At 39.0% G+C, this 26092-nt stretch overlaps 1 protein-coding gene across 1 annotated transcript in view; it reads left to right on the plus strand.

The window, feature by feature from the left end:
* Window positions 1–324: 324 nt before the first annotated feature.
* TRIM37 (tripartite motif containing 37) overlaps window positions 325–26092 on the plus strand; it is a 28254-nt gene continuing 2486 nt past the window's right edge. Inside the window, exons 1-21 of the mRNA XM_009696472.1 lie at window positions 325–393; window positions 1749–1789; window positions 2895–3011; window positions 4257–4344; window positions 5215–5337; window positions 6712–6835; window positions 8724–8791; window positions 10980–11104; window positions 12513–12563; window positions 13000–13081; window positions 14632–14708; window positions 15196–15375; window positions 16099–16213; window positions 16444–16656; window positions 17058–17194; window positions 17898–17995; window positions 19405–19605; window positions 21728–22039; window positions 23722–23850; window positions 24830–25016; window positions 25699–25817. Of these exons, the coding sequence (XP_009694774.1) occupies window positions 325–393; window positions 1749–1789; window positions 2895–3011; window positions 4257–4344; window positions 5215–5337; window positions 6712–6835; window positions 8724–8791; window positions 10980–11104; window positions 12513–12563; window positions 13000–13081; window positions 14632–14708; window positions 15196–15375; window positions 16099–16213; window positions 16444–16656; window positions 17058–17194; window positions 17898–17995; window positions 19405–19605; window positions 21728–22039; window positions 23722–23850; window positions 24830–25016; window positions 25699–25817 (2656 nt within the window). The remainder of the gene's footprint in view (window positions 394–1748; window positions 1790–2894; window positions 3012–4256; window positions 4345–5214; window positions 5338–6711; window positions 6836–8723; window positions 8792–10979; window positions 11105–12512; window positions 12564–12999; window positions 13082–14631; window positions 14709–15195; window positions 15376–16098; window positions 16214–16443; window positions 16657–17057; window positions 17195–17897; window positions 17996–19404; window positions 19606–21727; window positions 22040–23721; window positions 23851–24829; window positions 25017–25698; window positions 25818–26092) is intronic.

Here is a 26092-nt window from a genome sequence, read left to right on the forward strand (position 1 = left end):
TCTTGGCTATAGAAAGGCCCACCTGGAAAAAGATAAGCCAAACAAAGAAACTATTCCTTGAAGAAGAGCAATAGTGTTATAAAATGGGTGCTAAGAGCTGGTGTAGTGTAGGAGAAAGTGAGGAGGAGAGCCACGGTGTTTGACTTAGCACATCTCACAGAAAGATACTATCTGTAGCAGTCTGGAATGGGACTGCATTTGTGAAACCTGGCACTCTGCCTGGAAAATAAATGCAACTCTGATGTGTTTGAAATGAGTGGCTTAACAATAGCAATAATCTACCCTTTGCAGAGCATTGCTGAAGTGTTCCGATGTTTTATTTGTATGGAGAAATTGCGTGATGCACGTCTGTGTCCTCATTGCTCCAAGCTGTGCTGTTTCAGTTGTATTCGGGTGAGTTTATAGTTTATTCTTGCAAATGTATGACCTTAAAACCTACTGATCTTATGAACACGTTCTTGCTTCTTTCTTGCCCCTTTTCCTGGAGTTCCAAGGATTCCTTTTTCCTGCTCTATGCTCTTCAGTTTCCCTTTCAAAATCTTTTACGACACCCTGAGGAAAAACTCGGCAGGCTATGCATTGCATCCAGTAGTGCTAATTATAGGGATCATCTGGAATAATTGCTTTTAAGAAACAGATATGTAACAATCCCTTATTTAGCATCTTTCGAGAGTCAGCGACATCTGTATGAAACACAAAAGTTGGGACAGGAATCAAATGCTGACTTTGCATTTGTCAGTATGGAGCACTGAAAGGTCATAATATCACCTCTTGTCGTCTTGGAGATGTTGTAAATTGCTTACCAAACTAGTCTGATATGATCAGGTACAGGCTAAATCTTTCTGAGGGGAGTCTGGTATAGTAGGTTGAAGCAGCTTCTGAACCTCAGTTGTTTTATTGAGGTCGTGATTGCCAATGTATAACACTTCAGTTCCAAGTCCAGTCACTGTTATGTGTTAGTGTAGTGGGAGAGGGTTCAGCTGAGGTTTTCAGACCTCTGGTAGTATTTCCAGAGATTGGAACAGACGATCATCATTCGCTTTGAAAGCTCTGACAAGAACTATAGGTGAAGGATTCATGTTACGTATTAAGAATGTTAGATGACATATTGTTGCTGGGTGGTGAGAGATTATTCATGAGAATCTTTAAATGTAGTACTGAGCTGACAAATACAAGCCCTTCGACTGCCAAGCTTTTATACTTGTAAGTTGTAGTGGGCAGATGAAATTCTTTCCTAAGCTACTTGTCTTTGGAGCTTTCTGGGAGAGACGCAGTCAAAGCGTCCTTGTGGATTTGATCATTAAACTGCAGGTATCTAGCTTGCGTATAAATAGCTTGAGAGGAAGAAATGTTACCTTGGAGACTACTAATTTAGACTTTGCAAATGTGATTGTTGTATCTTTTCCTGGCTTTTGTTGAAACATACTCTTTAGTCTGTGACTAAGGGAGTCTGTGCCAGGTGTGTGGTTTCTAATGGAGTATTTGGTACCTCAAAATTCTGTGGATGATTTTAGCTGAAGTGTCTTTGACATCTAAAGAAAAGTGGTTGCTTTGTTACTAAGATACAAGTAGTAGCTGCTTCTGTGACTAAGTGGTTGAACAGTTAAAAATCTGTTAAAAAAAAAAAGGAAAAAATACAGGAAGACTGTAATAAAAAGAAGTAGCTACTAATATAATGATAGAATGTACTTGCTTGCTGTTCTTTTCTTACAGTCTCTTTAAAAATGTTTTTCCATTTTCCTTCATAGCGTTGGCTGACTGAACAAAGAGCTCAGTGCCCTCATTGTAGGTAAGGTATTTTTAATACCAGAAATAAATTATCAGGAATTGGGTGTACTATCCTGTTATGATCGATCTTTTTTTCAGTGTAGGTTGCACTAAATTTATAAGCTTGATTTTTTTTGGTTGGTTGGTTGGTTTTTTGAGACCTGCCTGCTGTTACTATAAAAATTTACCTTGGTATAATACTTATTCTAAAATATGTTCTAGTTTTGTGACAAGTTGAGCAAGATCTTTGTTCTTCCCCTGTTACACTGCAGTTTTCAGTGCAGGTAGATGGTGTAACAAGAGTAACTAGATGGTATTCCCCACAAAACTCTTTATATTCTTCTTGCAAGAATCAGAGACCAGAAACTTCAGTTTTCAGGCTGAAATGTGTACCTTTTTTTATACCTGTAATTTGTGAGACTGACCTTCCTGTGTTGCAGATTTTTCTGAAAGGTGGCTACAATGTAGTTTTTGGTTTAGTTATTTTAATGCAGTGCTCCACGGCATCCCCCCAAGCCCTGGCACCCCTTAACGCTTCTAGTTCTTGACTGCCTAGCAATTCTAGCTTGTGGTAGACCAAAACTTGGAAGGTAGCATATTTTTTTCCCCTAAGGAAAGGGAGGTATTGAAAAACAAGTAACCAACCATTTCTGCAGAACTTTTTTTCACATGCAGCTTTTAAAGTATTTGATCAATAGCTCTAAAATGCTTGTAAGGAGGTAAATATATCTACATTTTACAAAGGGGATAATTGAAACACCGCAATGGGGATAGCGGAATAGTGGGAGAAATTGAAGAAGCACTGAGAAATGAAATTATTTGCCCAGCATTATCCAGGAGCCTATCAAGAAATCTGGAAATAGTTCTTGGGTTTCCCATCTAACTATTCTATATGTCATTGTGGGGTGGTTCATTGTGGTGCCCACCTCCCCCAGCCCCTAAATGAGCAAATCGACTTAAAACATTACATTTCTTTTTTTTTTTTTTTGAGATAACTAGTACAGCTTCAGCTTTTTGCTTGTGACTTTTCCGATAGTCTAGGATTGGTGAACTGAATTCACTTCAATGTTTCTCTTTTAGCTCCTGGAACTGAGTTCTTGCTCTAACTCTAGCAATGCTTCTTGCAGAGCCCCGCTGCAGCTACGAGAGCTCATAAATTGTCGTTGGGCAGAAGAGGTCACACAACAGCTTGATACACTTCAACTATGCAGTCTCACAAAGCACGAAGAAAATGAAAAAGACAAGTAAATGGAGCATTCTTCACATAAAGCATTTTGCAGTTTGCCTTATATGAGTGGGCTTTTAATTTCAGCTCATTATTAAAATTAGGGAATAAACTGATAACTTTTATGTAAAAACTAAATTGTGCTCACTGTCTGACTAAAAGTTGGAGTTCATTTCTGTCATACTTAATGAAACGAGAAAAGCTCTTCAGTGTCTTTGCCTAGAAAACTACTACTATTTCTAATTCGACTCAATATAGTTGAAATGAGAGATATGGGAAACATAAAGGGTAGTAATACTCCTTAAGGCTCTTAGCCCTTCTTAGTAACCGTACATTTGACATAAAAGCGTTCTCTCAATGGCTTGCTCGTTTGGCAGTCCCATTAAGACTGTGGGTGCTGATTTGGTATCTGGGCACATAAAAGCAGAGAAGCTGTTCTGAGAAGATGTCTTCTAGTGCCTTGGGAAAATGTAGTTGATAAACCCTGTTTGAGATGAAAGATGATATATGAAGTCCCACAGAAAGCACTACTATTGCTATATCTTTCACGTTACTGCTGTTCATTCTCCTTCATTCTCTTTGGAGCGTACTGTATTTCCTGATGTATTCTCTTCCTAGGAGCAACTGTCAGTACTTTCTCAGCAGGCTTTTCTCCCGGTTTTATCCCATTACCACTTCTATTATGTGTTTTAAGATGCATATTATGGAGATTTGGAGGAAGAAGATGTGAGAAGAAGCATTGAAAACTGGACAGGGACTAATGATGTGTTCTATGCCTGCCTCCTCTCCAAGTTCCCGCATCCTAATGGAGGCGGAAGGGGGAGACGTGTTTTAGGTCTGGCCTGGCTGTGCTCAGTTTGTTGATTGCTGTGTCTGAAATTTTAAGAAATGACAAAGATCAATTTGTCCAAAAAGCTTATGAGCCATTTCTCTGTGGTTACTTTAGGTAGCGTATGGTTAGGATTTTAATAATACGAAGTATTAACTTTTAGAATTCTGAATTTGGTTCTTTATCTGCTGGGTAGAAATCCAATTTTAGTAACATGCTATCTCTCTGTCTCTGAAGTACTTCCTGAGAGAATACCAAGAGCAACATTTATTTTACAAAAGGTTTTTGCTGAATATAAATATTCTTCTGGCAAAACTGTGCTGATGTTTTGTGCTTTACTCTCAGTATTGGGTAGCAAAACAAGTGAAAATGTTAAATAGGATTTGCAGAAAATTCATAGCTGTTTTCTGTTGATGTGTGTGTTTTCTGTTTAAGGTGTGAAAATCATCATGAAAAGCTCAGTGTTTTCTGCTGGACCTGTAAGAAGTGTATCTGCCACCAGTGTGCGCTTTGGGGAGGAATGGTAAGGCGAGACTTGCTTGCTTGTATGCCCATGGTATGCTACAATAAGAGACTCCAAGCATTATGTTTGACAGCAGTTTGAAGAAATAGAAATTCTGTGACACTGTTGTTACGGCTATCGAGTTGCCGTGCAAATACTGCAGTTGTATGTGTATTTATAATTTAATGTCAACGTTGGTTGTGAAAGGGGATACCTTCTGTTTGTAATTAGAGAAGCAATTTGAATTTTGGCAAAAGGAGGTCAGAATTACTTTCCTTGTCATAAACTTCATGATGTCTTGGAGAAACTTTAGATGGTGGTGAGAATTTTATGGGCAAAGGAAGAAGTCTTTTTTGGAAAACATAGATAACACTTATGTTATTTAAATGTCCTGGCCTGTAATCTTTAGTGTCTTCAAAGCTGTATTAGTAGCACAATTCACCACACTATTTATTGTCCTTTCAATTGCCTGTTTCAAGGAGAGACTGCTGTCATTGTTTGGAATATAAGTGGTTAACAGTGTGCTGCCTTTGGGAAGGGTGTTTTAGTAATAATAATAATAAAAATAAAATAATCCTTCTATCCTTATTTGATTTGTTAGAGAATTGCACAGTGAATGAAACAGTTTATTTTTGGAGGACTGTTGAGGTTCCAAATAACTCTTTGACAGGAAGCTTTGATGGTATGAAAGCCAAATTCATAACTCCTTATGAAGGGAAGTGAAAGACAGGCTTCCTACATACAATCTGCTTTGGAACTTCTCCAAAATGAGTGATACACTAGGAGGCTTTCTTCCCTTCTCTTTCAGTAATTTAATAGGAGTGGAATAAAGTTAAAATGAGATGCTCTATTTTTCTTCACCTCCTCCTACCCTTTTTTCTTTTTTAACAGCATGGAGGACATACTTTTAAGCCACTGGCAGAAATCTATGAGCAACATGTCACAAAAGTAAATGAAGAAGTGGCAAAGCTTCGGAGAAGACTCATGGAATTGATCAGTTTAGTGCAAGAAGTGGTAAGAAATCGATCCAAGATAATGTTAAGTTTTTCTGTAGGATGGGATCCTTGTCAAAGGAGAACTGTAAAGTGGGACATGGAAATAGTATGCCGTTTCATATGCTCATGATGCTTTCAGTACCTGTTCAGAAGCTGTTGCTTCTGGGAAGGTAATCTGATTATCCCATAGAGAGATGTTTTTCGTTTTACTCTTTTTATACAATGGGAAAGATCAACATATTCTCACTACTGTTTTTATAGTTGCCAGACAGAAAAAGATGTGAGTTAGCTAACAGGGAATTTTTCTTTTAGTGTGTGCTATTGAAAAGCTACAGATGTGCAGTTCTTTGAAAGATACGTTTTTGTCAACACTTATAAAAGTGCAGTCTGCCATGCTGAACAAGTATAAAAATGCTTCATTCTCATACAGCTCATTTTCCTTTCTTTAAGAGAATATAACGTAGGTACTTTTGAGCCTACAGGATGGGCTGTAAAGCTTCTCACCGGTTAGAGGTTTGAAGTTTGTCTACCTCCTTTTTCTTCCCCATAGGGGTAAATGTGTTAGACACCCAAATATCGACACATTCAACTTTCGCAGTTTCAGTGGGAATTCCAACAATTCAGTACAGTTTCTCGTATTCTAGGAAGGATTATTTTTATGTTCTGCTGAATGCTGTCACATTTATTGTGTAGTCTTTGTGCAAATAGAGTAAGTTTTTGTGGTTTTTTAAACAAGTTTCTGTATGATTTTTGTCTGTGCTATTATTCAGGTAGTTGTTTGCCACATGCAGCGGTAGGTTAGCTCTGCTTCAGCTCAAACATGACTGTTATATCACCAAGTGGGCTACTTGTAAGTATTTGTAAATTGTTGAGAGGATTGTGGCCTTCACCTTCCATGGTGAAGGGTGCAATTCTTATTAAATTAGTCTTGTTACCAAGAAGGTAACTTTTCTGTGCTGCTTGAGTTACAGAAGAGAAACTGGCTGTTGCATTCACAAATTTTGATAGTGAAGAATCCCTATATGACAAATCTGTATGTAATGAGAAAATGTTGCTCAACTTTACTGTTAACCTTTGGTCACCCACCAGAGGGCATGCTTAAGTATTCACTAAAAGTCAAAAGATATTTACAACTGGCAACAGGTATTGCCCGTAATACAGCTCACCTAAAAACACATTCCTGTTTTCTAATTGTAAACATGGAAGGTTCAGTAAAACCAGGATTTTTGGTTTTTTTTTTTCCCCTCATAGAAAAATAGGGCTGGAGGGGACTTTAGGGAGGCCTAGGCACTTCTGGGATCTGAGAGAAAGTAGTCAACTTGTAAATACGTGACACTTGCAAAAGTGTGAAGGGTTTGGTTTTGTGCGGGTTTTTTCCTGAACTCTGTTTTAGGAGAGGAATGTGGAGGCAGTGCGTAGTGCGAAGGATGAACGAGTTCGAGAAATCAGGAATGCGGTGGAGATGATGATTGCCCGGTTAGACACTCAGCTGAAGAATAAGCTTATAACATTAATGGGTAGGTATTTGCTTGATCTATTATGAGTAGCAGCAATATATTAAAGATGTGTAAATCTATTGAGAAACTTTCTTATGCTGGATGTATGACTCCTTACACACTTTATGGTGTTAAGCAACATAACTGCTGACAGAAAACTTCTACCTACAGCCAAGCTTTTAGTTAATTATGTAGTTACTGTGATACAGTTCTAAGTTGTTACGTGTAACCTGGTTATGTTCTGTTAGAAACTCCTGTATAATAACTTGGAGAACATTTCCATCTAATTGGAAGATGTTTAGTACCTGTCACATAAAGTGTTTTTACACCATCATTTGTTATCCAAGACGTCAATCTTTGTAATTTGATAATCTTTTAAAATTGCATTAAAAGGAGCATATATTACAGAATTCGAAGTCTATGTGAGATGTCTGGTGAGCTACGGTTCGGATCCATATGTACAGGCAACCTTGTCTGCAAATGAAGAAGATGGCATCTGGAATCAGAGCTGCTAGTTTGGTTCCTGACACTTTTGCTAACTGAGGACTGGTCACTTTAGCTCTCCTTGGTATAAATAGAGGCAGGAGGACAGGTGGTACGCTTATAGGTATTGAAGCTTACAGAAGCAACACTACTAAAAATAAAGTGTAGCTTTCAATGAGAAGGACAGACTATTCCTCAGTTGGCTGTAACTGTGTGCATGCTTTGCTCAGCTAATTTTGCATCTGTGTCTTGGTTATTCCATGTGTGCTTTTATTTCTGTAATGCATTGATAGGAGCATGTACTAAAGGTGACATCTTGGGATATCGGTTTATTTAGATACTCTTGAAATGTTATACTTATGACCTTAGTTCTGCAAGGTGTACAACCAGTAGATCAAAGTACACAGACAAAAGATCCTTGATGTTGTATCTATGTACTTGTCTCAGAAGTAAAAGTAAGGCAATAAAATAGCTGTGTTGAAAAATGTATTTCTGATGCTTGAAATCTTCACACACAGACGTGCAGACACACGCCCTCTCCCCACCACCCACCCAAAGAGAACCTGAAATGTTCATACTTTGAAAATGTCCTTAGCTTTGGTAATGCTTGCGTTTATTCTTTTAGTTCATTTCCATTAGAAACAAACCAACATAAGAAATGTATATTAGCTATGTTTCAAGCTCCTCTTCAAGTTCATGTCGGTACTTTAAAATATTTGCTTTAAGTTAAATCCAGGAGTCGTATATTCATACATATTTTGTGCCTATATCACAAACAGTAATCAGTCACAAGATCTGTTTTGGTGTGTACTGATTAAAGATCGGTCTTAAAGCTGTGGTAGAATGTCTTCATTATTTGTATGTACAGGTTAACATTTTGTCCATGTAACACCTTTTTTTCTAACAACTGCTGAACACACTTCAGGTATGTACTGTGTGATGGAGACAAAGTAAATCCCCATGATAGAGAACAGACAAATGTGACTTAGCTTTTTATTCTTCCTCATCATGGTCTTCATGCTAGTTGAAATACACAAAGACATTTAAACATTGTTTGTTCCTTTTTATAAAGAAAACACTTAAACATCAAAGTGAAGAGAAATGGTGGCTTTTAGGAGAAAAGTGTCAACTAATATAAAAGGGGTCCAAAAAAGCACCCCAAAACAACAAACCTGCCATTTGGGACAAAGAATGTTTCATTACTGTCTTAACCTCAAGCAAGTTCTTCGCTACAGCTCTAATTAAAAACGTAGGCATGCTTTTAAAATGCTTTCTCAATCAACCTTGGTATATTTAGAAATCCTTTACCTTAGTAGGTTCTGGGGCAGGTTCCAGGTGGAGGGGAGAGGAAAAAAAAAAAGGCTTAGTGGTGGTGTTTTTTTTTTTCTTTTTTCCTCTTTAAACATGTCTTCTTTTCTTTAAACAGGTCAAAAGACATCGCTAACTCAAGAAACTGAACTTCTGGAATCGCTGCTTCAAGAAGTAGAACATCAGGTGATTAGCGATTATGAGAAGAGTTGAAATGTGTTACATAGATCCCACCTCAGTTTGCCTTTCTTATTATTTTATTTATAAAAATCTTTTCATTTAAGTGGCCTTAGGTTGCACAATTTCTTAAAACAAGTATGTCTTCTGGAAATAATGAAAGCTGTTCTCTTTTGTTGCTTGAAAAACTAGTACAGGGATTAACAGCAATATCATCTAAAACTACACAGTTACGTGTTTGTTTAAGGTAACTTAGCATTTAGACGCTATGGGTAGATTCTGTTCGTTCTGCCGCTGCCAACTGCACATGGATAGTGGTGGCTATAAATGGAGAATAAATAAAAATGTTCTGTTTCTCTTTGTGCTTTTGAGGAAAACTGAACTGCGTCTAGTTCTTTTATTCATGTCCACCTGTCTTTTCAAGTAGATGAGATGGTATCACTTTTTTGATCTTGCTTCTGGCTATACAAGTTCAGCTTTTGTAAATGAAATATACAAGTTCTGGAGAGCTTGATTGTACTTGCCCTGAACAACTTCTGCTTGCTCTGAGGAAGTGGAAGGGTTTTCTGCCTTCAAGCATTACTGCATCCAGTAATTATCTTTCAGCAGAGTTTGACATTTTAGGTTGGGGATGGGATCTAAGCTTCTTTGCGAGTGATGCCTCTTGTCCTGTATTCCTCTTGCATTCCTTGCACTGCTTTTGATTCAGTAAGAATGCTAAGCTGGCTTTATCACCTGATCAGCCATTAGCAAGTTCTCCTTGCACTTGAGTTAATTATTTCATACCTATGATGGAATGACTTAGTTGAAGAATCAATGACATTAGGAGGAAGAGTGCTCCTGCATACCATGCATCAGCATGGTTTTTTGTCTGTTGGCTGAGAGCTCTCTGTGTATAGATCATTCAGAAATTACTTATGTTGCAGCCCAAATGAGGATCTTCTAAATCCTGCAACTTTGCAGGTCCGCTTCTCTTTTGCAGAAAAAAAACCCCGTTAAAATAATGAGAAATTGGTGGTAGTGAAACATGACCTCTCCTCCCTCCAAAACAGGAGGAAAAACTTGATAACTAAAAAAAATATGAGAAGATGCAGACATCTGGCTACTGTGTAGGTCTCTACTGCTTATTTAAAGTCGTCATACATGTCTTTGTCAAGAGAAGCTTTGAATTTCATATTCTTTTTGTGAAAGAAATAGAATTATTTGAAGAACTTGTAGCAAAAATGTGACTTTTTAAAATGTACATATTAGTCTCACTGAAGCCTGACAAAAAGTTGAAAATATAAATTTAAGATATGTTTTTCCAATGTTTAAAGTATAAATAAGAAGCAGAGAAAAATTGTCTCCTTTAGTAAAAAGGTTTAGAAAATACAGTGCTAGCTATTCAAGGAGCATGTAAGAATAGGTGTTACTATTTTTTTTTTTTTTTCAGATTTTGAAAAGACCTTTGTTATTTAACTGGTTTTGTAGGATGAAACCTTGAATGAAGTGGTTTGAAGTGGCTTTTTTGGCCTGCTATTTAAGATACAGGCTTTATTTTCTTCAAATTTGGATGAACAAAAAAGTACAGCGCTTGGCAGTACAGTGGTAAAGGAATAACTAAAACGTAAGAAATATCTAATGTCACAGGAGCTTGTATAGCTGTCTTGTGATGTATTTGAGCAAATTATCCCAATGTCTAATTAAGTGTCCTTTCCAGATTGATTTACTTTGTAATTGTTGCCTAAACACAGTAATAGATGTGACTTGGTATTAATCAGGCATCTTATATATAAATTAGTTTGACTTAAGTGAAGTACATAGTAGTTGCTGTAACTTTAATTGTAGAATTTCAGTGTCTTAAACATTCAAGAATTCCCAAATGGGTTGCACAGGCTTTGGAGTGAGACAGAATTAGACTATTGATTTTTAATTCTCTAATTTTAGAAATTTTAGAACACATGATGATTGGCTATCATAAGCAAATTCTTAGTCTTAAGAGCTGACAGTTTCAAGGGAAATAAAACCCAAACAAATGGGAAAAAAACAAAACAAACAAACCCCCAAACCTCCAAGCTTCATTTTACATTTAATTGTAGGTAATCCTTCTGAAGCTGACAGACATGCAGTTTATTTTTTTGAAAACAGAAGTGGTCAAATCTGTGATTTCTATCAATGACATAAGGGTTTTTTTCCTGTTTGTTTTTTCCCCATATAGTTACGATCGTGCAGTAAGAGTGAATTGATATCCAAAAGTTCAGAGATCCTGATGATGTTCCAGCAGGTTCATCGGAAGCCTATGGCCTCGTTTGTGACTACTCCCGTCCCCCCAGACTTCACAAGGTGAACATTGCATTTCCTTTCTGTTGTAGTTTGAGCTTGAAAGCCATCTTATAAAGGTTTGTTTTGCTTGTTTAAAAAATGTTTAAAGTAACCAAGAGGAGAGTATCCCATTTTACTGTCCCACTGTATGGAGGAGGATGTTCCAGTGAGTCTGGGAGGTAGATGTGTATTCTTAGGCACGTCAGCCTTTTATAAAACTAGGACAGGAGAGTACCACTGTATGTTAACATGTGGGTTTGAAGGAGTAGCTGATAGGTGGCTGATGGATAGGTTGCCGGAGAGGTTGTCTGATGCCCATCTCTAGCGAAACAGAGTAATACTTCTCAGCCATATGAGCTGTGGCAATGGTAATCTGTGGGGTAATGTGATTCTGTCTGTTTCTGTGTTAAATGTGATCTCTCTGGCTGAATTTGGGTCCAGGCTCATACACTGAAAATGATAAACTGCTTAACTTACTCCTGTTAGTAACCTGTGCTCCAAGTAGGCTTTTCTGTTCCAGCAGGGCTTATTTTATGACTGTAGTCCCTGCTGGGGAGTCAGGACAGTGGGTTCCAGCTGACAAGTTTTTTTCTTTTACACTTAGTTTACTCATTTGTCCTTTTTCTCTTATTATTGGGTCATTCAGTATATAATTGCAAGGCTCTCATGAGATGCCTCTGCAGGTCACCTTAATTCAGAATATATAGCCAAAATCACTTCTTAGCACAGTTCTTCATAAGAGAGTGCTGCTAGTGCTGGGTTCTGAGGAAGTCTGTTCAGAGTTTAGGCTAGCTGGCTGAAAAGTGTCTTTAAAAAAATTGAAAGTAGGAGAAGTCTTAAAAGAATTCTTCAAATAGTTTTGTGTTCTCTAGCAAAAAAAATCAGTTTAGCTTGCTCTTAAATGCAATCTCTAAGCTATTTTCCTGAAATGTTTTCTGAAAAGAATAATTAAACTCTCCTCAGAGAGGTGTTTAAGTCTGAATGTTCATTTTCCAATGGCAGTAAGGTATCTCCGGCTCTGAAACACAAGCCATTTAAGCTTTGTGCTTTCAGCCATGCAATAGTTTCATCCTTTCTAGAACTACCAATGAGTCTTACATTAAAAATTCACCATATTAAGAGATTATTAGCCATCACAAATAAAAGGGCAAATCCTCTTAAGTACTTGTGGTTGCTCTTCCCTTCATAACATATTCTTCATAACATATTTGTTTTGTTGTGTCTTATCACATGGAAAGGTACTGGGGAGAAGGCTTATAAATGGAATTTTCAGAAGTACTGAAATAGCCCAGTGTAGTCCTAGTGAATTTTAGTCGCTCTGGTGACCTAAATCATCTTAAAAGCTTCTGAAGATTCCAAAAGTTGGGATCTTTTTAATGTCATGTTACTCAACTCTAATATATTTATTTCCTGCCCCCGTCCCCCCCAGTGAATTGGTTCCAGCCTATGACTCGACTACGTTTGTCTTGGAAAACTTCAGGTAAGAATGTATGTTAAATTACTGTGAATAGTGGGAAGCTTTTTCTGTTTCTTCTGTACAAGTAGAATTCTTTAAGAGACAGAATAGTCTCTACAGAAAACTGTTAGATGGGAACTAAGCTATAGGAATTCAATCAAAAATCTCTTGTTTACCAGGTGAACAATTAACCCTAGCTAATCTGTTAGCTAAAAAGATTTGCCATGATAAAGGCAAACTACTTATTTTTCTTTTTTAAAAAAGATTGGATAATTTTGCAAGGAACACGTATATTTGTATGGACACAACATTTTGCCTGGGTCTGATACGCTGCTACACGCTCTGTGCAGCAAGAAGGATGGTTCTAGAGTGTAAGAGTGCAAGCGTGTATTCAGCTTACTATTTCATAGAGGGTTTTGCTTTGTCCCAATAGCAAATGTTTTTTCTCCTTTCTCAATAGTACGTTGCGTCAGCGAGCAGATCCTGTTTACAGTCCACCTCTTCAAGTGTCAGGACTTTGCTGGAGATTAAAAGTTTATCCAGTGAGTTATATTTTCAACAAGAGTTGTTATCCCATCAAAAACACTTAACCAGCATTCATCTGCTTCTCTTGTAAGGAAACATCAATTAGTCTCTTCTCGTGTTCTATATAAAAAGCTGTTATGAAAAGAATGTAATAAGGTTGTAGGGTTGATCAGCAGCTGTTGGACTATTCCTTCTCTGCATCCAGATATCCAGCATGAACATTCTCAGTATAGTTAATCTGGTTAATTTAAAAACAATTAAAAGTGGATCTTACCAATATGCCATAGGAACTTCAATAGATATTTTTACTCTTTTTGTCCGAGTGTTTTTTGCAGATGATTCTTGCAGAACTGAAGTATAGAATAACTTACCATATTTATGTTTATGAATAATACTTATTTGGGAAGTTAGGAGGAGAACAAGGTGTTAGTTGAAGGAGAATCTGGTTTCCTGTGCATCCAGTTCTCAAATGCTGACAGTAAAACATGTATTATACTAATGTCCTTTCAGTGGGCTGAATATTCAGGTTTCTGAGGCAGTGTCTTTGTCAGTGTTGGAATGTTAACCCACAAGGTGTGATCTTTTGACAGTCCACTAGTCTGGTCAGTGCTTCCAGGAAGCTCTGGCTGCTATTACAGCTGTGTTTGGAGAAATATGTGTTTAGTGGTGGAGTACAAGTTTTGTTTGTTAGTGATTTACGTGGCATCTTCGGAGAGCTGGATTAACCTGTTAAGCCTGCGTACGCACAGAATTGTATTCTTGCAATGCAGAGGTGGACCTCTCTGTAAACTTTCACAGTATTGTAAATTCAGGAATGACTGCATAAGGTGTGGTGACAGAAGGCATTAAAATTTATTTTTTTAAATGGTAAGTTGAAACGTTTCTTCAACCTAGAGGATTCAAGTTGAGCCATTCTTCAGCCTTGATTAAGGTGAGTGTGATGGAGGTTTTGCCATATTTTTTTCTTGATTTCTGGTGATTCTAATATTGTTTCTCAGTTAACTGACCTAACTTTTGTGTTGCATGTTTTTTTTAAAGAAATTACTCTTTCAAAAGTTAAGTAGCTTTGAAACGCAGCTGTATGTAAAATATTTCAGAACTAATGTTTAACCTGAGCTATTTTCGTGTTGAGAATTTGAGAAGAACTAGACTGTGATAAACTGCCAAGTAGATTTTATGAGCTTTTTTACTGCTTTTTCTGTATGTTAAATAAATGTTTTTCCAATATATTGACACGTTTATGTATTCAGTCTTCCACTTAATTGAACCCCTAAAATGTTAATAGAGTAATGAAAGCTCTGTTTTAAGATTTATATCTGAGATACCAATACTAGACTGCGTATGTGCTTCCAGGTGCAAACTCCATGTTGATCGAAGTTACAGTAAGAGTTCCGTGTCACAGAAGACTAAAAATCAAAACTATAGCATACAAAGTAGACTGTTGCTGCAAATTCTGTATTGATTGATGCTGTTCTGTAAACTTCATGGGTATATCAAGGTGTCTTGTTTTTCTGGTTTTTGCTTTCTCTTTTTAATCAATTTATCTCTCAATTTTGTTTATTTCAAGGATGGAAATGGTGTAGTTCGGGGCTACTACCTGTCTGTGTTCTTGGAGCTGTCTGCTGGATTGCCAGAGACATCCAAGTAAGCAAACCTGTAGTAAGAGCAACTGTTTTGTTTTGGTTTTTTCTATTGGCAAAGCATCTGGAGAGGTTTGCAAAGAATGACCTCAAGTTCTGTAGTGTTGCTAGGGACTGATGCAAAGCCCTCTTGAGAAGAACAGCGAGACTTCTGTTGTCCATTGAGCTTTGAATCATGCCCAAAGATAATGTTTTCATGTTGTTACTCAGTGGCTTTCTTGAGATAAAAAGCAAACTGGCAAAACAACTGATAAGAGTATCTGTCTCCTAGTATTCAATCCTAGAGTTGGTTTACCACTCTACTCCCTGTTACTACTTTCTTCCCCCTTGTACTGTTTATATGTAAGCGTTCAGTAAAATTTTAAGACTGAGTCACCTCTTCAGCTGGGCACGCAAACCTCCCAGGAAGTGGAGTTCTGTTAAACTTGATGCATTCAGCAATTCTGCCATCTTTATTTTGGTATTAATACCTGTGATCTTCCCCTGTGTAGGTATGAGTACCGTGTAGAAATGGTTCACCAGTCTACCAACGATCCCACCAAAAACATAATTCGAGAGTTTGCCTCTGATTTTGAAGTTGGAGAATGCTGGGGTTACAACAGATTCTTTCGTTTAGACTTGCTAGCCAATGAAGGCTATTTAAACAGGCAAAATGACACTGTGATCCTAAGGTAAAGAAGACAATTTGGTGGGGCTCTTTTCTGCTATGGTTTCACAGCATCTCACCTACTACTGAAATAGGAAATAATTAAGTAGTTGAATTTAAAATAATTGTGACATGTTTTGTCATAAATGGATTTCACTGTCATAAGCTTTAAAGAAGAGAATGTGCTGAAGGGAGTTGTGGAAAGTTTATCTCTCTTTGAGAAGTAGCTATGCTTGACACTGATAAGCCTGGACTAGAGATCTGTAGCTAACTGAATTAAAGGAGAAAGGTGTTTTCTCCCCCTCTTTAGGACCAGTTGTAGTGAGTATAGAAGAGCTTTGGCGATAAAGGAAGCCTGTAATTTAAGAGAACTAATGGTGTCAGTGGGAATTGCAATGTTATGACAAAATATAGAAGCTTTATCCATCTACGTCAAATACTGTCTGTATGGTCCTACCTTGCTCCTGTTAAATGCTTTGTAGTGCATTAATTTTGTTAGTGATGGTTTGTGAAGATAACCACCCCTCATAACTGTCTCTCCTACGAAATACTTACTGTTGCCATTCAGTGCATTCAGGATATTGAGTATAGAAGTACATGTTTTCTGTTATTTCATCACTAGATTTCCGGTTGTATGATGTTCTCATGCAGGGTTTTTTGGATTTGAGGGCGGGGGGGGGTGGGGGCGGACAAAAAGCAGACCAAAACAAACAACCCACCCCAAAAACTTTGAAATGTTCCTTTGAAGGTTCCAAGTGCGCTCGCCAACCTTCTTCCAAAAGTGCCGGGATCAACACTGGTACATTGCTCAATTGGAAGCAGCTCAGACAAGTTACATCCAACAAATAAATAACCTTAAAGAAGTAAGTGGCATGTAAATTAATGTAACATCACCTTTTACTGACCAGTAATTACCTATTTTAGGTTATAATGTTCACGTTTGACAATTGTGATTATTTGGGTTGCTACTGGGAGTTTGATATTGATGTTATTAAAATAGTATATATGCAAGTTAACAAACTTAATTGATTTGATGATGGTGCTCCATTGTTGTCTTCTATGTATACTCTTGTCTATCCTTCTAATATTTAAGAGGCTTGCGATTGAACTTTCCCGGACTCAGAAAGCACGAGGCATTTCACCTCCAGACACTCATCTTAGTCCCCAGAATGATGATGGTCCAGAAACAAGATCAAAGAAATCTGGACAAAGCACTGAAGTACTACTTGAGAATGTTGCTGCTCCGGGACTAGTGCGAGATAGCAAGGAAGAGGAGGAAGAGAAGATCCAGCATGAAGACTTTAATGTAGGAATTATTTTTTTTCCTGCCTCTTTGTTTATGTGTCGCTTTTTATGATAGGGTAGTAGTAGAAACATAAGTGAACTTCTGAATTGTAAATTGGATTTATTATCCTCTGTATGGAAAGAGGAGAACACACTTGAGAACTCGCAGCAAGAGATTACATTAGAGAGATGTTCCAGAACAGAGCTAATAGATCCCACCACAGACAAGTTTTCAAGTTGCAGCTGAAAAATCCAGCTTCTCTGTTGGTTACCAGCCTTTGTTGTGCTTTGAGACCCTCCTAACTCTTGTATGATAGTGTGACCCTCTGGGGAGAGAGAGTTTCTGTTCGTAGCTCTTGCTGAATGCACCTGTGCATTCTGAAATCTTTCTTCTTATAAAGACTTGTTCTGCTTTTCCTGTAGCACGAGCTGTCTGATGGTGACTTGGATATAGATCTTGCTGGAGAAGATGAGGTGAACCACCTTGATGGTAGCAGCTCTTCAGCTAGTTCAACAGCAACTAGTAACACTGAAGAAAATGATATTGATGAAGAAACTATGTAAGTAACTTAATGCCTTTCAGATCATCACCTTGTCTGCCAGGGTAATCATCCTAGTTCCAATGGAAACTGATTCACTTGCTATAGCACACTTCTGGTGTGGGGGGGGATTCCAGTGCAGTGTGAGGAGTGTTTCCTATACTGGAGACAACATGAAGTGATACAGTTAATGCTAAACGTTGACTTTTTGGTCAGCTAGTTACTATCTTTCCGATCTCTTCATTTATTTTAGTGTTGTATTCTGTCTTTGACAAGTGATAGTCTGTGAAGGTTCTTTTCCAAAACACTATTAAGAAATCTGTTTCTACATTGTAATGAAAGAGAGGTTTGGTATTAGGAAGTGTTGTAGTAGTAGGAGAGTGATAATAAGGACAGTTACTTAAACGAGAGAATTTAAGGTTCTTAGTTGAGACGATGTCAAACCCTGGAATCTTCATTAAAACATGAGAATGTGTTGTATCACATACAAATATAGAAGTTTGCAGGATCAGATTTTACAGTCTAGATACGTATGGCACTTTTGGACTCTTGGCTAGTGAGTCAGTCATTTAATTAACACACTTTGATTTGTTGAGTTTGTGTAGCTTGGAATGCAGAAAATAGTGCTTTGTGTCGTTTTCAAGGTATGTGCCACAACATTTAACAAGAGCTGAGAAAAGCTAATAATTGTATTCTCCTTTTTCCACCTTGATCATCTCCTAAGGTCTGGAGAAAATGACGTGGAATATAGCAGTAATATGGAGTTGGAAGAAGGAGATCTTATGGAGGATGCAGCAGCTGCTGCTACTCCTGGAGCATCAGGTATGGAAAACAGCCTTCAGAATTCCCATATATGCGAAACGCTGCTGGATTCCTTCCCCAGTTCTTGGAAGCAACACCAAGCTGTGTGTTCTGCAGGCATTGCTATTTTTGGAAATGCTGCATCATGTGGTTTGTACTGATTATTGCAGTGTAGCAGGAACGTTTCACTGGTTCAATAAAAAAAAGGGGGCGCAATCTTCTGAATGTGCTTGTTTAAAAATGATGCAGAAGTTTGAAGGGAGGCTTTTCTGCCTCTTTGAAACCCCTTCCGTTCTGATGAAAAGTAGACCGACAAGCAGTTTTTACTGATGCCTGTGTGGCCTCTGAATGCGTGACACATTCACTTAGGTTTTACTGCACTGTAAAACCTGAAGTACATGGAGGGCATGAAGTAAAGAATTCTTACATTTAAAATGTATTTCTGCTTGACTTGTAATAATGAAAAGGCGGTCTAAGATTTCTCGCAGCCTAGAGATGATTATAGCCCAAATTAGCCATAGGTTAATAAGATTCTGAAAGAAATATATGTGTATGGAATTTAAGTGTATTTATTTATGGCAAAGATAGCAGAAGTGGCATTCATTGGAAGTGGTATTTATGCTGCTGTAGAAGTCTGCTAGTGCTTGAAGGACAGAATTCCTTAACTGTCCTGATTTTAGCTGCTGTTTCGAAACTACTTGAGAATTTCTTGAGCTAGGAAGTTGAGGGACATGTATGTTTCCTTCTGAAAGGATCGCCTTTAGAGTAGGAGCACAGCAGCTGTAGAAACAGTGTTTATTTAGGAGCTTTTAGAAAGTAATTTCTAACAACATTTGTAAAAGGTGACACAATCTCTTCACTTGAGCTTCTTGCATTTACCTGCTTGCACTATTTTCTAGTCAATGTTAGTAGTGTTGCCTGTCTCTGTTGGAAGGGAGTTCTACTAAACTGTACAATTCTAATTTCAGAGAAAATAGATCTGTGAGGACTGTCTGCATCTTTTGAGTGCCTTGGCCACCATGTCATGGGAACATAGTAACACAGAGCAGAACTTAACTGAAGATTCACACTCACACCTCCCTTAGTCTAATTGCGAGGGGGACAAAACACACCTAGAAAGTTTATGTGCATGTCTTCAGAATAAATGCTGTTTGTATTGATTTGTTTACCAATCTATCTATTAAGAGATTTACATAAAAGGTATGAAGTGAAAGCACCCTCTGGTGCTTTTTAGCTTAAATTGTAGTTAGAAGTATATCTGATTGCTTTCAGAATCCATAAATCCGTGAAATAATAGTGATGTCTTTAACTTTCTTGAAATGTTTTCATTCCTAACGTGCTTGTAGAGCTCTGTGTTTTTATTTTTACAGGGAATAGTGCATCACCTGTGTCACGTATATGCACACTCCTCCTCTGTAATTCTTCCTTAGGTACTAGCCATGGCTACACCGGTGCAAGTGGAAGACCTTCAAGGCGAGGAGGAAGTGCCCTAGGCTCAACAGCCAGTAGCAGTTTACTAGATATAGATCCCTTAATTTTAATCCACTTGTTGGATCTCAAAGACAGAAACGGTATGGAAAACCTTTGGGGCCTTCAGCCACGTCCACCTGCCTCTCTTCTGCAGAGCAGAGGTAACTGTACATTGCGTATCATGATTTAATTCCAACCTGTAGATGTCTCTGAGAATGCAGTCCTAGAGTTAGAAGCAGCTTTGAGGAGGGGAGGGGGAAAGGAGGATGACAGGCAGTCATTTCATTGATAGCTAGGCTTCCATATCCTCGTCTGTGCTTATCAGTACACTGCATCTTACTGCCTGCTCTGACGCATTCTTTGTCTTAACGGTTGACCTTGGCTTGAGAATGCCAGATGACTCAACTGAAAACAGAAGTGTGTATCAAGGAGGGTCTTCTCCTCTTTTCTTGGGGGATGTGACTCAACTGGCTGGCTGTTTTGTGTAGCAACATTGTGGAGATACAGTTCATGCTGTTTCTTTGACTACAACTGTGGGAGATGAATGAAAGGCCCTTTTCTAGGAGAGGTTAGCGTTGAAAGACAAAACAACACGAAATGGCTACCTGCTGAGGAAGCAGCTACACTTCTCACTTTGCACAGTTTGTACGCTTGGTGGCTGAGAGTGCTCGGAGCACAGTGTATACTGACAAGAAAATAAATCCTGGAATTTACTTTTGTATAAAAAAGGCATTTAAAACAGAACTAGAAAAGTGTCTGCAGTAGTAAGGCTGGAAAAGCACATGTAAGCACTTGTGGAAGAATGGATCAAAATGTCAGGAGCCAAAACGAGTGATGGTATTTAAATAATTGAAGATTTTGAAGAGTATTTGTGGTTCAGTTAGGACCGTTCTACCGAAAACAGCAATTAACTTCGTGTGCAGCAAAAGCAAGATAGCTGACAATCCTGGCACCCGTGGCTATTACTGAAAGTTGCATTTTTCTCTTGTTCTGTTAGTGAAGAATTAAAATAAATCAAACCTCAATAACACATTTATCGTGATTAACGCTTATTTGGAGCTAGCTGGCCCTCTACCACAACATCTTATTTCAGGTCATTCTGAAACAACCATTTGGTGACTTAATAGAACAGAAGAGAAATAATGGTCCACAAATAAATGCTTGCTTTTGCTGCAACAGTGATGTTGGTGTCACTGAATCTAAAAGCTAGCTCAACCTACGTGTTCCTTTGTGATTAGCTTTTTTAATGTAGTCACATGAACACTCAGATGAATTTTCAGCTGAATGTAATCCATATTTCTGGAAATGGAAGTCACTTCCATAAGTACGAAGAGGGGAAGCAGCACATGAACTGTAAGTCCCAGCTGTGTTTTGCCTGGAAAAGGCCTAGACAAAAGGACCTTAAGAGAGAGTACAGCACAAAGGGCAATGCCACTTGAGCAAGGTTAAGCTCTCCTGTTGTGTTGAAAGGCTTCCTGGTCATCTTTAGCTACTGGCTTACACAGCTGAAAATACCTGTTTTGCTGAGGTTCCCTTAAGGTTTGACTGTTCCCAGAACTTATTCAAGTGAGTCAGCTACAAGAAAGCTGCTGTTATGTTTGGACTTTGCCAGACTTCACCTCCTGAGGTGAAGGTTTCTAAGAGCCACTTGGCTTTAACAGTTTTGAACAGCTGAATTTGCAGTGAAACACTTGCAGAATTTATAACGCTTCAAGTAGACATCAAAGTTGATCTAATTCCAGCTGAGCAGCATGTGGGCTTACTCGGGTATTAGCTCCTCGACCTGATCTTCTGGTGTTAGGTACTTAAGGGAATTCCTTTCCTAGTTTCAGATTTCTTTGAGAGTTCTATATGTTAACGTGATAGGTTAGTGGTATGACAATCTTAGACACACACGCTCAACAAATTTTATAAAAACATGTAAAAAATTTGACATAAACTGGCTACCAGGCCTGTGAACTCAAGCTTGTCTGGCGATACAGAGTAATAGCTCAGTTGTCATCAGAATTCATGCAGTAGTATTGGGAGCCTGCCTCCTTCCAGTGAGCAGGGTTTGGGGCCTTCTCCCATGGCAGGCAGGGAGTGAAAATCTGCTGTCCTGGTAGCTGTGTGGTGCTTGCAACCAAAATATAGTGCCATACCAGTACAGGAGAAAGCATCTCTGCCCCTTGTTTTTATAGCAGGGCAAAAGGTAGAATTCTTATAGCTGTTAAAAATAGATGTCTGTTTTTATTTGAGAACAGTTTTACTTACCTGTTGTGTTTAACTTTTCCTTTGGTAAAGCATCATCCTATTCTCTAAAAGATCGAGATCAGCGGAGACACCAGGCAATGTGGCGTGTGCCGCCTGACTTGAAGATGCTGAAAAGACTTAAAACTCAGATGGCGGAAGTTCGAAGCAAAATGTCTGATGTAAAAAACCAACTATCAGAAGTGAGAAGCAGCAACACTGGCTCATGTGATGGACAGCCCAGCTTCTTCTCCATTGAGCAAGGGGCTTTAGCTGCCTGTGGAACAGAGAGCTGCAGCAAGCTGCAAGAAATAGGAATGGAGCTACTGACAAAGTCCTCAGTTACCAGTTGTTACATACGGAATTGTAAGTGCATGGAAAAGGGGGGATTTAAATGTCACCCTTACAGATGTCAGTTGTATAGGTGGTTTATATATGCAAGCATCTGGAAATAGACCCTTTGTAGTTACTTATACTCAAGCTCAGCTGTAAGAATCCTACAGTGCCTTTGAGTAAGTAAATGTTACTGAAACTGGTTTCAGCCCTTCTCGGTAAAAGCACCAAAACTTTTGCTCCACAACAGTAACACACCTAATGCAGTGAGGATGTTCTGAAGTTTAATCCAATATCGAACTGATCCTAGCTGAAGGTCATTTCTTGTCTGTTGCTCTGCGTCTGGCCCATCTGTGAACTTGAGGATGTTTCATGGTGCTTGCCAGTGAACAAAACTTTTTGAAAATTCCAGACTTGCTATACTTTAGTGACTTGAAATCTTGCTAAGATTCCAGTAAGCCAAGGTTCTCTCTGGAGAGACTTTGCCTTTGGAAAGGTGACTTCTTTCACAGAGGTGCCGTGTATCAGTCTGTTCAGGTACTGTCACCGAGTCCTAGTGGCAGTGCTGATAAGCCAGCGTGGAATCTTTTGGGTACCAGCATGAAGGCTGTGGAAGTGCTTTGTTGCTTATGATCCTGAATAAAAGCACTGATTGTTAATCCTCTCTCACTTCCCTGTTGCCAGGGAGAGGTGATTTTCCAGCCTTCTGGGTTTTGATTCAAGTTACTGCTTGCATTTGGGAGCCAAGATGAGTAAGACACATATTATAAACATGAGTGGACTAAAGAACCGGTAGAATAGTTCTATTCCCCTCCATCCCTTTCCATACTGCCCTGCAAGACAGGGCTTTTGCAACTCCAGCAAAGGTGTTTTGCATTTCATCACTCCCACAGAGCAGAGAATTTCCCCTCTGATGGGGCACATTAAAAAAAAGCGTTGTGTTAAAGTTTGGAGCCCTGAAGTGTGCCATCAGTAAGCCACGGAAGGATCTAGCCACTTCATTGGCAGCCCTAGCTTTTGTGTGTTGCGTAGTGTTTCTTTAGCCAATGCCTCATCCCTCAAAAGTTACTGAGGCACTGGGCAGTCACCTCATTCTGCAGCGGAACAAGAGGAACAGGCGTGTAGTGCTCTGGAAAACAGGAGCAATCTTCTGACCTGCATTGGAACCTCCATCCCCCACCTTTATGGGGCGTGGTGACAGGAGAACTGGGTGCTTTGCTCTTCAGTTACCACTCCTCTGTTCCTCTGCCTAGAGGAGTTTCTGTAGCAGGATCCACACTGACATGTGCTCAGAGAATCTTTAATTTGGGAAGTGGTAAAGAGCGTGAATCCCGCAACCTGCCTTTCACTCTTGCTTTTGAGGTCCTTTGTTACATGGGACTTTGAGTTTAAGAGCTGAAGGGATGGTTTTGGCTGTCCCTGTCCTTTATACTTCCGTGATGGCTGAAGGAATCTGGATGATGGCTTTCTGAAGGATGCCCTAGTGTAAGGCAAGTGAATGTTATTTTTGTAGTCTTGGCTGCATCCGTAGTTAACTGGGCTTCCCTCTAGCCCACATCTTTGACAGGAAGGGTGTGGAAGGGGTTTTTTGCAGGATTGGGAGTTAATGAGCAGTGAGACTAATGTGGAGCTTAACTTCATTTAAAACAAGCATGAAGACAGAATACTGCAGCAGTTTGACTGAACATTTGTCACATCTTAAAATATTTTTGCAGCTGCAAGTAAGAAAAGTAATTCACCCAAACCTGTTCGCTCTGGAGCAGCAGGTAGTCTGTCTTTACGAAGAGCTATGGACTGTGGGGATAGCAATCTTCGTTTAAAGGGAGACAGTCAAACTTCTGAAGGTAAACAAGGTCCTCTTTCCTTGTGTTGATGGGATGCATCTTAGCATCTGTTGTACGAAAGCTTTTCAAGAAGCCTTTTACTTGTCAACTGAGGCTTCCCGGAAACGTGCCTGAATCCTTTCTCATATCTAGTTCACGTTCTTGTACCTTTGATAGCTGATCTGCTGTGAAACAGTGCCACACGGTTGACTTACCAGAACGTAAATATGCGTGTTACGTGTTACTTCTGGTCTCTCTGAAGATGTTTCAGGAGCTAACTTTATAGAGAAAATCGTAGATCAACAAGTACTGACCCAGGCTTCAATTGTGATTTGACTTAAAGTGATTTCAAGAAAACTCCAGATACATGTGATGAAAGACTTGTATGATGTTGCTGCTCCTGAGTTTTATGATGCCTGTCTTTAAGTGGTAATGAAATGAAATACCTGACACAGGAATTGGTATTTTGCCCCTCTCAGGTGTTAAGAGAAGGAATGGAGTATCACAATTGTTGTCTTATAATGCTAAATAGATACAGAAGGCTTGGGTGAGAAACTGGAAAATACCATGAAGTCCTGACACAGTGTAACTGTCACCTTTGTGCCCAGTTTCACCCTTGCCGTGACTGGAAAGGCTGCCTTGCTGCAGCCAAACAACTTTGCCTTTATAGCTGGGAAAAACAACGGTGGAGAGGGTGTCTGTGTTACTAGAAGATAAGTTTTAACTACACAAGATGGGGAAGGATTCATCTATGTTTACCTGAGTCTTCCATCAGAAATGGCAGCTGAAACAAGCTCTGTGTGTTTAGAGAGTGGATATCAAATGGTTATGTGTTGCCCATACATTGACTTGAAAATGTAAAGCTCTAAGAGTGAGGGTGAGGAAGGTGCGCTTGTGCATGCACGTGTTTGGAAGCAAACCGGCAATGTAAAACCACTGGATGTTCAGCCTTCTGAAATAAGGCTCCATGTGCTTTGAGTTTCTCTCCCTCTTTTCTCAGGTGGCGTAGGGAGTTCCAAGTTGAGTGGTCGGCATCACTCTGCCAGGCCCCTGGCTAACAGCAGTGCTTCAGAGGCGCTGCCTAAGCTGGAGGAGAGGCCTTGTGAAGGTTCGGATTCCGATGTGGGAGTTTCTGGCTTGAATGGCTTAGTTGCTGTAGAGAAGACCAGAAAAGTTGGTGCTCTAGGGTAAGGGTTTTATTCTTCTTTCCTCTTGTTATCTCCTCCCTCACCTTCCCTTGATCTAGGAAAAAAAATACCGCTCTACTAAAACCAGGTGCTTGTAGCGTGGAAGAGAAATTACTTTCAAGTTTACTTGGTTGCTGCTGTTCCCTCTGGATATCAATTTTGGGTTTTATAGCTAGGTTAGAAGTGTCTTGTCTTTTATTTATTTTTTTCTTTTATTTTGGTCAGATGTGCATGTAGTCTGATGCTTTGATTTGAAAGGCAGGCCCAGTCTGTTTTCCCACTATTCCTTGCAAAATACGCCTAACTGAAATTTATCACTTTTGATTCCCTCGTTTAAGACAATATTTTTCACCGTGACTCTACTTTTCAGCAATTTTATAATAACTCCCTGTTGGCTAGCTAAGCAAAGTGCAATGGAGTACTCGGGTTTGGGTTTTTTTTTTTTCGAAATGGCTAGAGTCACCATTTTTGGAAAATACTCATCATAAACTTTTCCAGGTTTACTTTTTTCAAGATTTTAAATATTTCTAAATCAATCCAAGCTGGAAGTTTAAGTGGGTATGCGAGAGACTTAAACAATGAGTAAAACTAGATGTGGCACTAAAATGATTTGTTTCCATAGCTGGATTAAAGCTGAATTTCTAACGTGGGTTTTTGTATTTCTCCTAAATTCTTTCTTCAGATCAAATTCTAAAGCATGTCGTACAGAAGGAGCACAGTCGGGTGGTCTGGAAAACAACTCTGAAACGGGTGACCTGCAGGGTATGCTTTCTGAAGGTACTTCTGCAGGGCCAGAAGAAGGTAAATGGGATGTTGTAGAGGGCAAAGGCAGCGTGACAACACTCCAGTCTATGATGAGCCATTTCTGTAATGGCAATAGCTTGAAGGGGAGAGAAAAAGAGGGGAGAAAAGAACCAAACCACAAACAGAACAACAAACCCCCAAACCTGTTCTCATGGCTGTTGAACTTTGCTGTAATGTTTGGCAGCTGTAGTATAAATCTGAATGAGGAGAGAACATCTCTGTGTCCCTGCTGTCGGTGGAGAAATAGTGATGTTACGGTGCAGCAGGAATGT

Source organism: Cariama cristata, unplaced genomic scaffold, assembly GCF_000690535.1.
Source record: "Cariama cristata isolate BGI_N322 unplaced genomic scaffold, ASM69053v1 scaffold12543, whole genome shotgun sequence".
Lineage (NCBI taxonomy): Eukaryota > Metazoa > Chordata > Aves > Cariamiformes > Cariamidae > Cariama > Cariama cristata.